Source organism: Pristiophorus japonicus, chromosome 21, assembly GCF_044704955.1.
Source record: "Pristiophorus japonicus isolate sPriJap1 chromosome 21, sPriJap1.hap1, whole genome shotgun sequence".
NCBI classification, from domain to species: domain Eukaryota; kingdom Metazoa; phylum Chordata; class Chondrichthyes; family Pristiophoridae; genus Pristiophorus; species Pristiophorus japonicus.
This window is the reverse complement of record NC_091997.1, coordinates 9,719,903-9,734,770: the sequence shown is the minus strand read 5'-3', so window position 1 is coordinate 9,734,770 and position 14,868 is coordinate 9,719,903. Positions and strand designations below refer to the sequence as shown.

Below are 14,868 nucleotides of genomic sequence, written 5' to 3'. Positions count from 1 at the left end.
TTCACGCACTCAATGCCAGTGAGAGAAATTATGCGCAAATTGAAAGGGAAGCTTTGGCATTAATTTTTGGGGTCAAGAAGTTTCACAAATACTTGTATGGTCATAAGTTTACCATTGTTACAGACCATAAGCCCCTAACAGCAATCCTCCATCCAACGTCCCCAGTTGCAACATTAGCTGCAGCCCGAATGCAGAGATGGGCTTTGATTTTGTCAGCATATACATATGATATTGAATACAGACGATCAGCTGATCACAGTAATGCTGATGCAATGTCTAGATTGCCTTCCCCATCACAAGTTACACCCGATAGGGAAGAAGTGTTTTATTTTTCATACATTGATGAACTGCCAGTCACAGCTGAAGAGATTGATAGAGCAACCAAATGTGACCTAGTGAAATTAAACCAGAAGGTGAGAGTGAAGAACCATCACCATAAATGGTTAAAGTGGCTACCCGGAAGAGTAGTGAAGATATGTGGTCCTCGCACATATTTGGTAAAGATGTTTGATAATGGACAGATTAGATTTGTTCATATTTTACCTACAGACATGGAAGGAGTTGAAGGTGGGAATGATTCAATTATTTCTGACTTTTCAGATAGTTTTGATATACCAGTAGCAAATCTAAATCCAATGTACTGGGAACTAAATCCAGGAGAGAATCAGAATGAAATTCTGAGTCCGAGTCAGGAAAACAAAGAGCCTGAAGTTAGAGTGAATGCAAATGAAAATCAAGGAAATTCCGTGGAGGAAAATGTTCCTCAGGATGAGCCTCAAATGAGTGTGAAATCAACAGCGTGTTTGGAAGGTTCTGTTCGAGAGCGAAGGTATCCTCTTCGAAACCGAAAACAAGTGGTAAAGTTAAATTTGTAAATATGTATAAAAATGAAAGTTATTTATGATGTTTGTTATGATGGCTTTTTCATTAAGGAGGGAGAAGTATAATGTCTGTAAGCTTGTAGCTCCATACTGGGGATGTGGACGTATTGTGTACTGCAACTGTATAGTTAATCATTAAACAGAACAGGGCTTTCCGGAGAGTTCCGAGAGAGCAGCCTGCATGTTAGGAAGCTGTGTGTGCTGTGCTCTGCTCTGTGAAGATATCAGACATCTTTCAATCATAGAATGATGGGAACTACTCTGTCCTTAAATCATCTTAAAGAATGGAAAAAAAACACTGCAGAGACTAAAATTAAGTTATATATTATTGCCCAAACATCTTAGTAGACCTAACAAATGAACCAAAAAGTACCTATTTTCAAGGGTTGAGGCATCTACAGTCCCGAGTGTCGTGGCCTGTAGAAAGAGTTGGCCTGTCCAAGTTATGGTAAATTGTGAGGCTGCACTGCCTACTTTCTGTAGTTAGAGGGGGCTCTATTATTTACTTGGCTCATACGGGGCCTCTAGTGGTAAGAATCAGATGCTGCACTGGTACAATATTGATTGGATATTTTTACTTTTAGGCCAGGACGTAAACAATTTTTTACTGCAGCAGCACTTGGAGCAGTTCACCAACAAAACTGTTTTCCAAATCCTGTAATGTTTTTGGACCACGGGCTGATCACAGAAAGCCATTGTTACACGCTCTCCTAAAGGACTCAACCTCTTGCCCCCAAACACATGAACAGAGCTGCCATTGTTTTTTTTAATAGGAGGGAGAAAAATGTACTAACAGGCTCTGTGCAGAAGAGCATTCAAAACAACCCCCCACCCCCACCCCCACTGCAGATTTCTAAAAATAAGACTTTGTTGATTTGGCCTATGACACACTTCTTTGTCCCCAGCCCTTTTGCTGTACAATAACATGTTGTCTCTTTCATCAGCATTCATTCCTAGCATTGCATTCATTGCTGCCTGGTGAATAATCATTTCATTTATTGTTAGTCATTATTTCAGAGCTCAACATACAGTGACATCACAATTCAGAAGTGTCAAGATAAGTGGCTATGTGATTGTCCTGGTAAAACCCATTCATTATTTGGATCGAGTGACTGCTGCACGGGCATGTTCTATGGTTTGTAAGGACATCATTTCAGTATATGGTTCTAATATTACAACCACGCCCTCTTTATACACAAGACAAACACATTAGTTAACTGTAATAATCCATTTACAATCATAATCATGACCTCATGTTAACTTTCGGAATTGGTTGGTGTTTTGTGGGTTATAAAGGTGATTACTTCCTACTGCATAGAATTTGATAGAAATCAGTGCACAGAAACAGACCACTCGACCCAACTGGTCTGTGCCAGCATTTATGCTCCACACGAGCCTCCTCCCCCCTTATTTCATCTAACCCTATTGTATATTATTGTCTCTTGAGCACCTCTTAGTTCAATTTAACTCTATTTTATTCTGGAGATCAATCAGCCATGTGCAGTTAAAATGGCAATCATCACACGGCCATTTTCTAAATGACAGATCCAGGGCGCTATACCTCCTCGTTAGGTGTAACGATATAATGTATTGCGCCCTCTATCAGCATAACCTTCTATTCCTTCCTCATGTACTTATCCAGCTTCAGCTTAAATGCATTTGTGGTATTCCCCTCAACTATTCCATATATCAGCGAGTTGAACATTCTAACCTCTCTCTGGGTAAAGAATTTTCTCCTGAATTCCTTGGTGTAGTTGTTGCTGATTGAGGTGGGTATAAGCAGGTCATCTCGTCACCCCAACTATAACAAAATATACAAACAAGGAATACATTTACATCTGAACCATGCAGGCCTCTGTTCTGAAACCATGAGAAAAAAGTCAATTGGAATCACAGCTAGTTAGCAATAAATCATCTGATACACCATCAAAACAAGGCTTTGTGGGGATCTTGGTGGTGTTCTGTTGCAAGCTGTAGCCTCCGGGGGCTTTTAAGCTATTTGTGCGCAGCGCAGAAAGCCCCTTCATTGCAACATATGTTGATCGTACCACACAAAATGAGAGATTTTTAATTTACCCTCTCTTTCTTTTATTCCTCTCAATAAACTGAATTCTTATCTAACACTTAAGTTTAACATGAGAACGCTGGTTGGGATGGAATAGCAATCACCCACATAACAAATCTTTCTTGCTGAAAGACAGCCTTCAAAACAGAGGGAAAGAAACTTTTTGGATTGTTACAGAATTACTCATAATTCAAGTAAGGGTGTGCTCAAACTTGTGCAGCAGGAGACTTCTTAAACCTGAAGCACAACATTAGCAATAAATTCACTCTGATTTTTTTTGTGATTTTATTAGTTTGCATAATCTCCCCCTCTGCACTGGTAGTTTTACAGGTTTCCATTCACCGTTTTAATAAAAGCCAACAGGATACTTTGTTGTTCTGTAGGAATCTCAAAATGAAGTGCCGACTGCCCTAGGCATGTCACTGACAAATACATTTCTTCAAGCCTTGGTGCAACTTGTTTCTGTGGTGAATAATTAACTCCTTCATTGCCGCATGCCAACACAACCAATTTATGCCGACGTGAGTATCTGAGGTGAATATCTATTAGCAGATCTTCCATTAAATTGCTCAAGGTGTGTCAGAGCTTTTACAAGAATAAGGACATGATGTCACGTAACGTTACATGGATACTAACCTACCAGCAATGGGGGCGACCCCTAGATCTAGTAGCACTGGAAATTGGCCCCAAGGTCTGGCAGTACTGGAATCGGGTCTCGGGCAATGTCCCCATTTAGCTGTGTAGTCGTGCAACTATCTAAAGCTCCCGCTCGGGCCGCTTGCCGGTTTAATGGAAAAACCGCGCATGCGTGGAAGTTTGAAAGGGCTGCACAGCCCCTTAAAGGGCCCGTGCACCCGAAAAGATGTACAGGAACATTGGTCTTGGAGTCTAGCAATATTTTGAAGGGAGTTTTCAGGTTCTGGGAGCACTGGGAAGGGAGCTTCTAGGGACACTGGGGCAGATGCTGACTGAAACAAAAACTATTCTCTATAAACAATTTTTGTTTTTATTTTTTAACCATCAACTTGGTAACAGCTGTGTTCTGTTGTCACGCACTGCCTCTCACAGGTATTTGTCGGTGATGAGTTCATAATAAAAACGCAATATTTTTAAGATATTCAACCCTTACCTGAAATTAAAGCTTTGAAAATTGATGCTTCAGTTTCTTTCAAAGTTTTCTGGGGAAAAAAAGTAAAGACATTTTCCAATCCTCACAGAAAGAGAAGCACACTCTCCCATCGACTTCGGTCAATACATGGATTGCATGCTGGGAAATTCTGAGAACTGCCCAAGCTCAGAGTGCGTCCTGGAGAATTCGGCAACTTGCAATTGAAATCTCCCGCTTAACTCCGGTAAGATAAAAAATATACATATAATCAAATCCCAGGCTTTTGTGAGGTTTGTAGACAGGAAATATGTACAGAGGTATGATATATATATATGTTGTAAAAATTCCCTACACTACAACCCCAATGGTTTAGTGAGTAAAGACATCAGCAAGGAGCAGTAAACCATATCGACCTAAAAGGTCTTAGGCCATTGCTAAATGAGCTAAAAATGGAACAGCGAGTGGGGTTCTCCAATTGGCCTCAACAATCCTGATCTACGGGGGGGGGGGCGAAATCAGCAAGCATTCCTGCTCTTCATTCCACGACTCCTTCTGGAAAATGCCCATGTAAACAAATGGTGAGCTCATCTGTGATTTGACCACAAATAGCCCGCCATCACTCACAGTCTAGAATGATCACCTGTTCAAGGGGCTGAAGGGCTGCTTGTGCCATGAAACCATATCCCAGTATGTCAACGCCACAGGAAGGGAGGAGATTGAAATATAAAAATATGCTCCCAATAAATTGACAGTAATGGTGCTGCAAAGAAATTGAATACCTTACTGTGAATTGTACATTTCCAGCAATCAGTGGATCTTGTAAACCCAGAATAGACAAAAAGCAGCACCTCAACTCGAAGGCAAGAATTTTTAATGCAATTATATAAATAAATTGTTCAGTATTACAAATGGGGTGCAATTTCAGGATAGTACTTGAATGACAAAATTAATGAAGCTTTAATCCTATGAACCTCTGGATTAGACTATACATTGCCATCACCACACATATCTAATTAACATTCTACCCAGCTTAAAACACAGCCATCAATTGCCACAAGTTATGGGAGGGCAAAAAAATGCCAGATTTTAAAATAATCTACTTTTAATGAAATCATTCATATTTGATTCCCAAGTTTAGTATAAATCAAGAACTCTTTTTTAACCAGCAAGTTTAGATTTCAAATGATTGCATTAAACACCAATATTTTGATAGTTTGAAAAGGTTTACTTTCATGGACATGCTTCTTTGTACTGCAAAAATGGCCAACATGCTCCACCCTTTGCTTCTGATTGGTCCCCTTGGAGGATAAGCCACACCCTGAAGTTTCACAAGAATGTGTAACTGGAACCGCCCATCCCAAGGTCTCACTGAATTTGCAAATTGTAACTCGAACACTTTGACTTCCTGAAGCGACAGAGAAGACAGCAAGGGCCAGCCAAAGTGCCTTACTCTAATCCAAGTACATCCCTCCCCCAGCCAAAGTGCCTTACCCCAGCGTAAATGCATCCTCACTGCCCAATTGATGGAAAAGGCAGTGTGTACAGATTGTTAACAGGTTTATTGGGTATGAAGTGAATAGTGACAGTCTCGTGACTTCTGGATATCATCCACTCCAAACGAAGTCCCTTGTAGGGGATTGGAAGAACGTGATCCGTCTTCCCCAACCCATGTCTCTCTTTCCCCCCCACCCCTCTCTGCCCCCAGCCTCTCTCTTCCCTCCCCCCCCTCCTAGCCCCTCTCTCACTCTTTCCCCACCCCCAGCCCCTCTTATTCTCTACCCCCACCCAGCCTCCCGCCAGTCACTCTTGGCCCCACGCTTGCCCGGGGGGGGAGGAAGAAGAAAGTAAGTCGGAGTCTCAGGTCCTCCCTCTCGGCAACATGTGCAGGGAGTGATTTGACCGGGAGGGGCGGAGCTTAACAGGGGCGGGGTTCGTCGCCTGTCAGTCAAAAAAGTGCGGTACAAATAGTTACATCTACATTCATACAGAAACTTCGAATAGCTCAAGTTGAAGCTGAAACTCTAGGAATGGGAAAACTATCTGCCTTCAGGAGTAAAGAGTTAAAGACGTCTTTATAGTAACCAAATTAATTTGGGTGGAGTATCCAAAACAAGGCTAAGTAAAGAGAAAATCCTATATTTAGAGGCAAAACTGTGTACACACTGGGTAAACAGCTACAGTGGCCAAATGTTAACCACCCACAAGCTCATGAACAGCCAAATGTTATGTTATGTTTCAGAAAATCTGGTAAAGAAACAGTACTAGCAAACCAGCTTAGTCAATTGATTTTATACAAACTTTGAATCAATTAGAAATATACTAGGTTTGACCGATGCGACTTTTCCAACAAATAATTGTACATGTTCGAAGAACTGGGTCCTTAAAAGGGAAAGAAAATGTAGGAAACCAAGCATTTTTCCACATAAGTTTAGTTATGGCACCTTTAATTAAAATGTCAGGAGTGGGTCACAACATGGGGATGGCTGTTATTACGATGAAGTGAGCGTGAAGCCTTCCTGTCAAAGCAGCAAACTCAGATGGACAATTGACGTTCTCTGCTAATTGTGATACCTTAGGCAGGAAAACCAATTAAATGGTGGCACCCACGGCCCAGCTCCTGACATTAAAGAAAAAAAATATTTTTACAAGGTACATGCAATTGTTTTTAGTAAAGGTGCCAAGGCAACAAAAATGGGCTTTTGTGCAAGAAAGTGCACATTTCTGACAATTTCCCTTCTCTTTAAGTCCTTCTAAAATCCCAAGATCACAGGTTTTGGATCTTACTAAACATTTTAGTCCCCAAGCTTTATAATTTCTCAAATAAAGTATATGGTGTGATGTAGATCAACCAATCAATATCAAAGAACCAGGCGCTCTTTAAACTATTTCATATCCTGAAGTAAAAGCTTACTATTGCAGTTTAGAACACTCATTTGATGGAGCTGGATCAAAGCCTAATTATTTCATCTTTATAGGACAACAACATGTTGATGGAGTGCCTGTGCTTTAGTCTGTCCTAGAGCATGCTTGTGTGTTTCAAAAACCAAGTTTGGGCTTGTAGTTGTTATAAAAACAAACACATTTTACTCCAGGACCATTATCACGTCGTTAAAAGTTTGGATCCAGCCTCAATTGACATTCAAAAAGTACCTTCTACAGATAGGTAATAGGTATACAACTTGAAATAAAGAGATAGGAAGGCAGTCATCTAGAATGTTTATCCAGGTTTCCTGTTCCTCAAAGTCTGAAATTTAAAATACTCATCCTCCTGTTTAAATCCCTTCATGGCCTCACACTCTCCTCCAGTCCCAACCCCACTCTACCCCTCAAAACTCTCCATTCCTCTGTGTACTCCTCCTACCTTTGCCTTACCATTGCTGGCCATGTCTTCTGCCACCTAGGCCTCTTGCTCTGGAATTCCTTCCCTAAACCCCTCTGCTTCTCCATGTCCTTCTCATCTTTTACGACCTTCCTTAAAACCCACCTTTGTGATGCTGCATTGGTTTCTCCCCCCCCCACCAAAGAGTACATAGGGGAAGGAACCATGAGTTCCTTAAAGTAGGAATCAACAGGTGGTGTGGGATGAATGGCTCAAATATAATGAAATTTAGAAGCCCTGGATGAAGTGAGTTCTATCAGCCAATGGCCATTTCTTGCTCAAGACTATGTTCTAATCTTCAACTGGAAATACAGCTCACTACCATTACCAAATGACTGCTATTAGAATTGGTCATAGCATGTGCCCAGCAATTGTAGAACAAAGATGAGATTCCAGAACTGATTAGCATTCAGGAACCTTCTTCTTCTGGTAGCCACTTAGTACCAAGGGTCAGGAATCTATGTTTTGTTTGAAGAGCCTGCAGGGACTGAAGAGATCATCCCAGCAACTTCACTCTGTAACCCAAGGATGACATCTGAAAATAAAACTATTTTCTTCAACAAGAATGATTTCTCCAATTGCAAATATCTATCTGAAGCAGGACAAAGGATCTAAGAATTCTAGGAGAGAATGGTCAATATGTCATCACTCAAAAGAACTTTCAGTTCCCTGAATCGCCTATGAAGGACGTGGATAAGGTCGCAGATTTCACGCTTAATTCCCAACCTGAGCCTATCTCAACAACTGGGGACCTACATTTTCCTTCAGGAAATTGGGCTTGGCAAGGGAAAAAAAACATTTATTCCTGTTACTCTTTCCATTGGCCCCCTTGCTTAAAGGGGAGTGTGGAAATCGGATGTCCACTATGGGTCAAATAACTTAACACTCACAGTCTAGGCTTGCACATGAGGAATGTACAATTGAGCAAGGCACTGCAAGGCTTCCAGCATTGAGGATAGTGCAAGAGTCAACATCTTTAGAAGAGGATAGTAGAAAAGAGGGTGAACATCTAGGACAAGTATCTCATTGATGGCACTGGGCACAAGAGTTATAAAGTTAATATAAATCATTATCTCCCCAGTAAATCGGGTTAGCACCACAGCAAACCTTCATTATGTAAAGTTCAGTAATGACACTGTGCATCAATTACTTGGAGATTCTGGCTGTCAATATTCATCATCTAAAACAAAAAAACCTCAGTAAAATTGTATCCTACCAACTCCAGTAATTACTATAAAGGACTGAACACGTGGGAGCATTTCCTGGTAGTAATCACATATTAGCACACACGATAATAATGAACTGGTCTTGCGGTTCCTGGCAGCATCTGAACCCACAGATGAAATTATTACATGGCAATCATTCACGAAAGCATTGCAGGGTTGGTGGTAAAGGAGAGGAACACGCATGCACGTACCATACAAAATATACAGCTGTTTTTATTTGCGTCCTTGAGATACAACATCATAAAAGAAAAACGTGTTTTTTTTTAATTTTTTTTTTTTACAGTGTATCTGTACATTAAATCTAATATAAATATATCTGAATTGTAAATGAAACTGGCACGAGTCTTTCAATGGAGAAAATTCCCTTGGTTACTCATTCCCAGCTGCTGCCACACCTGCTCTTTGAAACCACTAGTCAGGACTAAACACCGTACATAAGAAATGTTATCAGTTTTTTTTTAAAGTATAGTATTTGCCATTTCCTTTTGAAATTAAACACATTAAAAAAGTTATATCACACTTAGAGCAGCGATACTGTTTATACCTCACAGTGCTGTGGAAAAATCATTAAACTCTTAAAGGTAATGGCCAAGAGGCATGTTTTACATTTAAATGTTTAATCCATTTTCAATTATAATTACAGCTCTCGAGAGTCATAAAATAACTTGAGGGATTAAAAAATGCTATTACATTCTGGGTAAAACAAATCTAGGAAGATGTGGGGTTGAGATTAAGGAAGATTTAGAATTGTGCCAGATCTTTCGTTAATGAGGACAGGAAAAAAAAAGTCCAACTACAATATTAATCCAGTTTCTCCTGATGCTATCCACCGTTCCAGATTTATATTGTAGTTGACTCTACAGAGGTTTCAAATATTTCAAATATTAAAAAATGGTCAAACACATTCTCAATGGCAATTTGTGGCGGCTTCCAAAATATTAGCTATGTTAAATAAACAAACGTAAAAAAAGTAAAGGCTGTGTTTTTTTTTAAAAAGTAAGACATTTCTGCCATATTCTATTTGATGCAGTGGAAAAGTATTTTCTTGGATTCAATTACTACTATGCATTAGTATAATACACAGAGACAGATAAAACAGCAGCTTCTGACCAGGCTTACATACAACAGATATGCGTAACAGTAATACATCACGAATAAAGTGGGACATAGAAAATATTTCCTTGTATAGGAAACTGGTTCACATGAGGTTTTTAAACGCCAAGAATACATCATATAGGGCAGCACACAAAATAAGTCTTTGGGGGGGTACCAATTTCCGGTTTGTAGGGTGCAGCATTGAGTACAGCTTTTCAGCCTGCAATCTACCCAAGCAATTTCTCTCGCTTCCTACTCCACCCTCTTCCTCAAGAAATTAAGGTGACCAGCAGCCTATCGTCGCCTGAATGCTCGGGAGATTCTCCAGGCATTGGGCTCTTCATAGCGGTTGTACAGGGGTTCCAACCTCTGTTGCTTCTTTTGCTTGCTGAGTTTAGTAGGGTCAGACACTTTGAAGAAAGCGGGTGCAAATTCCACCAACCAGCGTGGGTCGATTGTGGTCACTTCTCTCATGTATTCCTTAGTCGTCAAGACAAGTTCATGATATACAACCCTGAAAGAAACACAAATATTTTACACTCTACTCTCTCAGTTTGCTATTTTCTTTTGTGCGTTTCATCTTTGGGAAACAATTTCAGTTTTACCACATGGTTCAAAATAGCTCAAGAGTAAAGACAATCACATACAGAATCTCTAGGTTGCATCTTTCATAAATGGATTCCATGGGCCAGTTCTTAACAGTGCATCTAACAGTGTCAATCTTTGTGGGTAAGGACAGGAGGGAGAAAGAGCTGCAAAGAAATACCAACATGGTCTTTTCATCTCCAGAATCTGGGTTTGAATCAACGCAGATTGATGAACTGAAAGGTTCTTCCCTCTTGTTGGCTGTTGAGGCTTCCTGAAATTAGTCTGCTGAAAGCTTTCTGTAACTCAGCACAAATTGGCAATCTGATTCCGAAATATCACAAGGATGGCTGGTAATAGAAATGGAAATGGTACACTGGTGCAGTAGGTGGTGTTCTTCAGCTGGAGCTTAGGCACATTGCTGGGAGTTATGTAGAGGTAGCTTTGACTCAGTGGTAGCACTTGTGCCAAGTCAGAAAGTCGTTGGTTCAAGCCCCATTCTAGAGACTGAGCACATAATCTAGGCTGGCATGTCAGTGCAGTATTGAGGGAGTGCTGCACTGGTGCGGGTGCCGTCTTTCAGATGAGACAATAAACCAAGCCCCTATCTGCCTTTTCACGTGGACATAAAAGATCTCTTGGTACTATTCGAAGAGGGGCCAGGGAGTTCTCCCAGTGTTCTGGCCAACATCTACCCAACAACCAACATCACTAAAATAAGATAGATTATTTAGTCATTTATATCATTGTCGGGCTTTGCGCTCCACAAACCGGCTGCCGCATTTCCCTGCATTGCAACAGTGACTACACTTCAAAAAACCTATTTCAAAGTGTTTCACAGCCAGATGTTGTGAAGTCATGAAATGTGCACTGCAAAAGCAAGTTTTTTTCTTTGGAGTTAACCCGTACTAATACCTGCCCCGGGTGCACTTAACTGGATCCCAAAATTAGAAAATATTCCATCATTTGTCTAGCACTGTTCAATTTTTTAATTACTTTAGAAACCGGAGGCCTGGGAGAAATTTAGAATCCAGTAGAGGAGGCAAAGTGTTTAAATAGGAGGGGGAAAATAGAGTATGAGAAGAAGCTTGCTGGGAACATAAAAACTGACTGCAAAAGCTTCTTTAGATATGTGAAGAGAAAAAGAGATTAGTGAAGACAAACGTAGGTCCCTTGCAGTCAGAATCAAGTGAATTTATAATGGGGAACAGAGAAATGGCAGACCAATTGAACAAATACTTTGGTTCTGTCTTCACAAAGGAAGACACGAATAACCTTCCGGAAATACTAGGGGACAGAGGCTCTAACGAGAAGGAAGAACTGAAGGAAATCCTTAGTAGTCAGGAAATTGTGTTAGTGAAATTGATGGGATTGAAGCCAATAAATCCCCAGGGCTTGATAGGCTGCATCCCAGAGTACTTAAGGAAGTGGCCCTAGAAATAGTGGATGCATTGGTGATCATTTTCCAACAGTCTATCGACTCTGGATCAGTTCCTATGGACTGGAGGGTAGCTAATGTAACACCACTTTTTAAAAAAGGGAGGGAGAGAGAAAACAGGGAATTATAGACCGGTTAACCTGACATCATAGTGGGGAAAATGTTGGAATCAATTATTAAAGATGAAATAGCAGTGCATTTGGAAAGCAGTGACAAGATCGGTCCAAGTCAGCATGGATTTATGAAAGGGAAATCATGCTTGACAAATCTTCTAGAATTTTTTGAGGATGTAGAGTGGACAAGGGAGAACCAGTGGTGTATTTGGACTTTCAATAAGCTTTTGATATGGTCCCACACAAGAGATTGGTGTGAAAAAATAAAGCACATGGTATTGGGGATAATGTATTGATGTGGATAGAGAACTGGTTGGCAGACAGGAAGCAGAGAGTCGGGATAAACGGGTCCTTTTCAGAATGGCAGGCAGTGACTAGTGGGGTGCCGCAGGGCTCAGTGCTGGGACCCCAGCTATTTACAATATACATCAATGATTTAGATGAAGGAATTGAGTGTAATATCTCCAAGTTTGCAGATGACACTAAGCTGGGTGGCAGTGTGAGCTGTGAGGAGTATGCTAAGAGGCTGCAGGGTGACTTGGATAGGTTAGGTGAGTGGGCAAATGCATGGCAGATGCAGTATAATGTGGATAAATGTGCGGTTATCCACTTTGGTGGCAAAAACATGAAGGCAGAATATTATCTGAATGGCAGATTAGGAAAAGGGGAGGTGCAACAAGACCTGGGTGTCATGGTACATCAGTCATTGAAAGTTGGCATGCAGGTACAGCAGGAGGTGAAGGCGGCAAATGGCATGTTGGCCTTCATAGCTAGGGGATGTGAGTATTGGAGCAGGAAGGTCTTACTGCAGTTGTACAGAGTCTTGGTGAGGCCTCACCTGGAATATTGTGTTCAGTTTTGGTCTCCTAATCTGAGGAAGGAAATTCTTGCTATTGAGGGAATGCAGCAAAGGTTCACCAGATTGATTTCCGGGATGGCACGACTGACATATGAGGAGAGACTGGATCGACTGGGCCTGTATTCACTGGAGTTTAGAAGAATGAGCGGGGATCTCATAGAAACATCTAAAATTCTGACGGGACTGGACAGGTTAGATGCAGGAAGAATGTTCCCGATGTTGGGGAAGTCCAGAAACAGGGGTCACAGTCTAAGGATAAAGGGGTAAGCCATTTAGGACCGAGATGAGGAGAAACTTCTTCACTCAAGAGTTGTGAGCCTGTGGAATTCTCTACCTCAGAGAGTTATTGATGCCAGTTTGTTAGATATATTCAAAAGGGAGTTAGATATGGCCCTTATGGCTAAAGAGATCAAGGGGTCTGGAGTGAAAGCAGGAAAGGGGTACTGAGGTGAATGATCAGTCATGATCTTATTAAATGGTGGTGCAGGCTCGAAGAGCCGAATGGCCTACTCCTGCACCTATTTTCTATGTTTCCCCTCCCTATGCCTTTTTTTCCAATCCCGTTTCCCACTTCAACGAGTGGTTAGGATTTGGAATGCACTGACTGTAAGGGTGGGGAAAACAGATTCAGTAGTAGCTTTCAAAAGGGAATTGGATAAATACTTGGAGAAAAAATTGCAGGGTATGGGTAAAGAAAGAAGAACTTGCATTTATATAGCGCCCGTCACAACCACCGAACATCTCAAAGCGCTTTACAGCCAATGAAGTATTTTTGGAGTGTAGTCACTGTTGTAATGTGGGAAATGTGGCAGCTAATTTGCACACAGCAAACTCCCACAAACAGCAATGTGATAATGACCAGATAATCTGTTTTTTGTTATACTGATTGAAGGATAAATATTGGCCAGGACACCAGGGATAACTCCCCTGCTCTGCTTCGAAATAGTGCCATGGGATCTTTTACATCCTCCTGAGAGAGCAGTTAAACATCTCATCCGCAAGACGGCACCTCTGACAGTGCAGCATGCCCTCAGCACTGCAGTGGTGTGTCAGCCTAGATTTATGTGCTCACGTCCCTGGAGTGGGACTTAAACCCACAAGCCACAAGAGCGGTGGGAGTGGGAGTAACTGGATTACTCTTCGAAAGAGCCAGCGCAGACTTGATGAGCCGATTGTCCTCCTTCTGTGCTGCACAATTTGATGATTCTCTTTCTGTTCTATCGCTTGCAGGGCCAAATCCATCACTGTCAGGCCATAAATATTATGAACTAACCCATGCAGGATATTAAGCTCTCCCACATTTTTTTTCACTAACATTAATTTCATTTACCATACACATCAAAAAAATTATGAAACCGCTGTGATTTGAAGATTTGGCCAAAAAAAAAATGAAGGGAAAACTTCAAGCACAATGTTATATTGGCTAGAATGCAGAACGGCAGGAGGAGAAAAAAAAACACCTCAACTAATGAGAGATTCTATCCCATTTCCCAGCTTCACTCTAGGCTTCAGAACTCAACATCTAATTTTCATTGTTTGAACATTTTATACCAGATGTTTGCCCGAACAAGAACTAACTGGTGGAAAATCTGGAGACACCTACCTGAAACAAGGCCTGGGATTAACAGGGCTAACCCCAAAGGAGGGAAATGAGATGAGATATTGAAAGTTCACAAACCAGCTATGCAAAGACTAATTGAAACATGTGATGAGGGAGCAAAACACCTTACAAAATATGGGCAACTTGAAACTAGACTGCAACATATGCGAATGGAAAAGAAAAAAAAAATCGATTAAATATACAAAGCTAGTTTGCAGAAATCATAAAGCAAAAAAAGACGGGTTTATAGAAGTTTACTTATTTCTTCAAGTGAAACAAAGGCCCGCAAACAGACATCTGCACAGGGATATTCGTGCTGTAGACAGAATGTCAAGTCAGGCTGCCAAATGTAGCAAATCAATTAAATACATGGGGGATGTGACTCACTTAGCCCAAAGGGCTTACCATACCACAATTCCCTGTGGAATATAGGCTGACAATATCTGCAGGCCAATCAGAAGTCAATCCATGTATTGAAATAAAAAATACCATCATGGAGTTAATAACGCTTTCACCCAC

At 41.1% G+C, this 14,868-nt stretch overlaps 1 protein-coding gene across 1 annotated transcript in view; it reads right to left on the bottom strand.

Annotated features, from left to right (window-relative positions):
* Positions 1 to 8,867: 8,867 nt before the first annotated feature.
* dhx8 (DEAH (Asp-Glu-Ala-His) box polypeptide 8) overlaps positions 8,868 to 14,868 on the bottom strand; it is a 65,225-nt gene continuing 59,224 nt past the window's right edge. Inside the window, exon 23 of the mRNA XM_070864388.1 lies at positions 8,868 to 10,268. Coding sequence (XP_070720489.1) covers positions 10,049 to 10,268 — 220 coding nt within the window. The 3' untranslated portion in view covers positions 8,868 to 10,048. The remainder of the gene's footprint in view (positions 10,269 to 14,868) is intronic.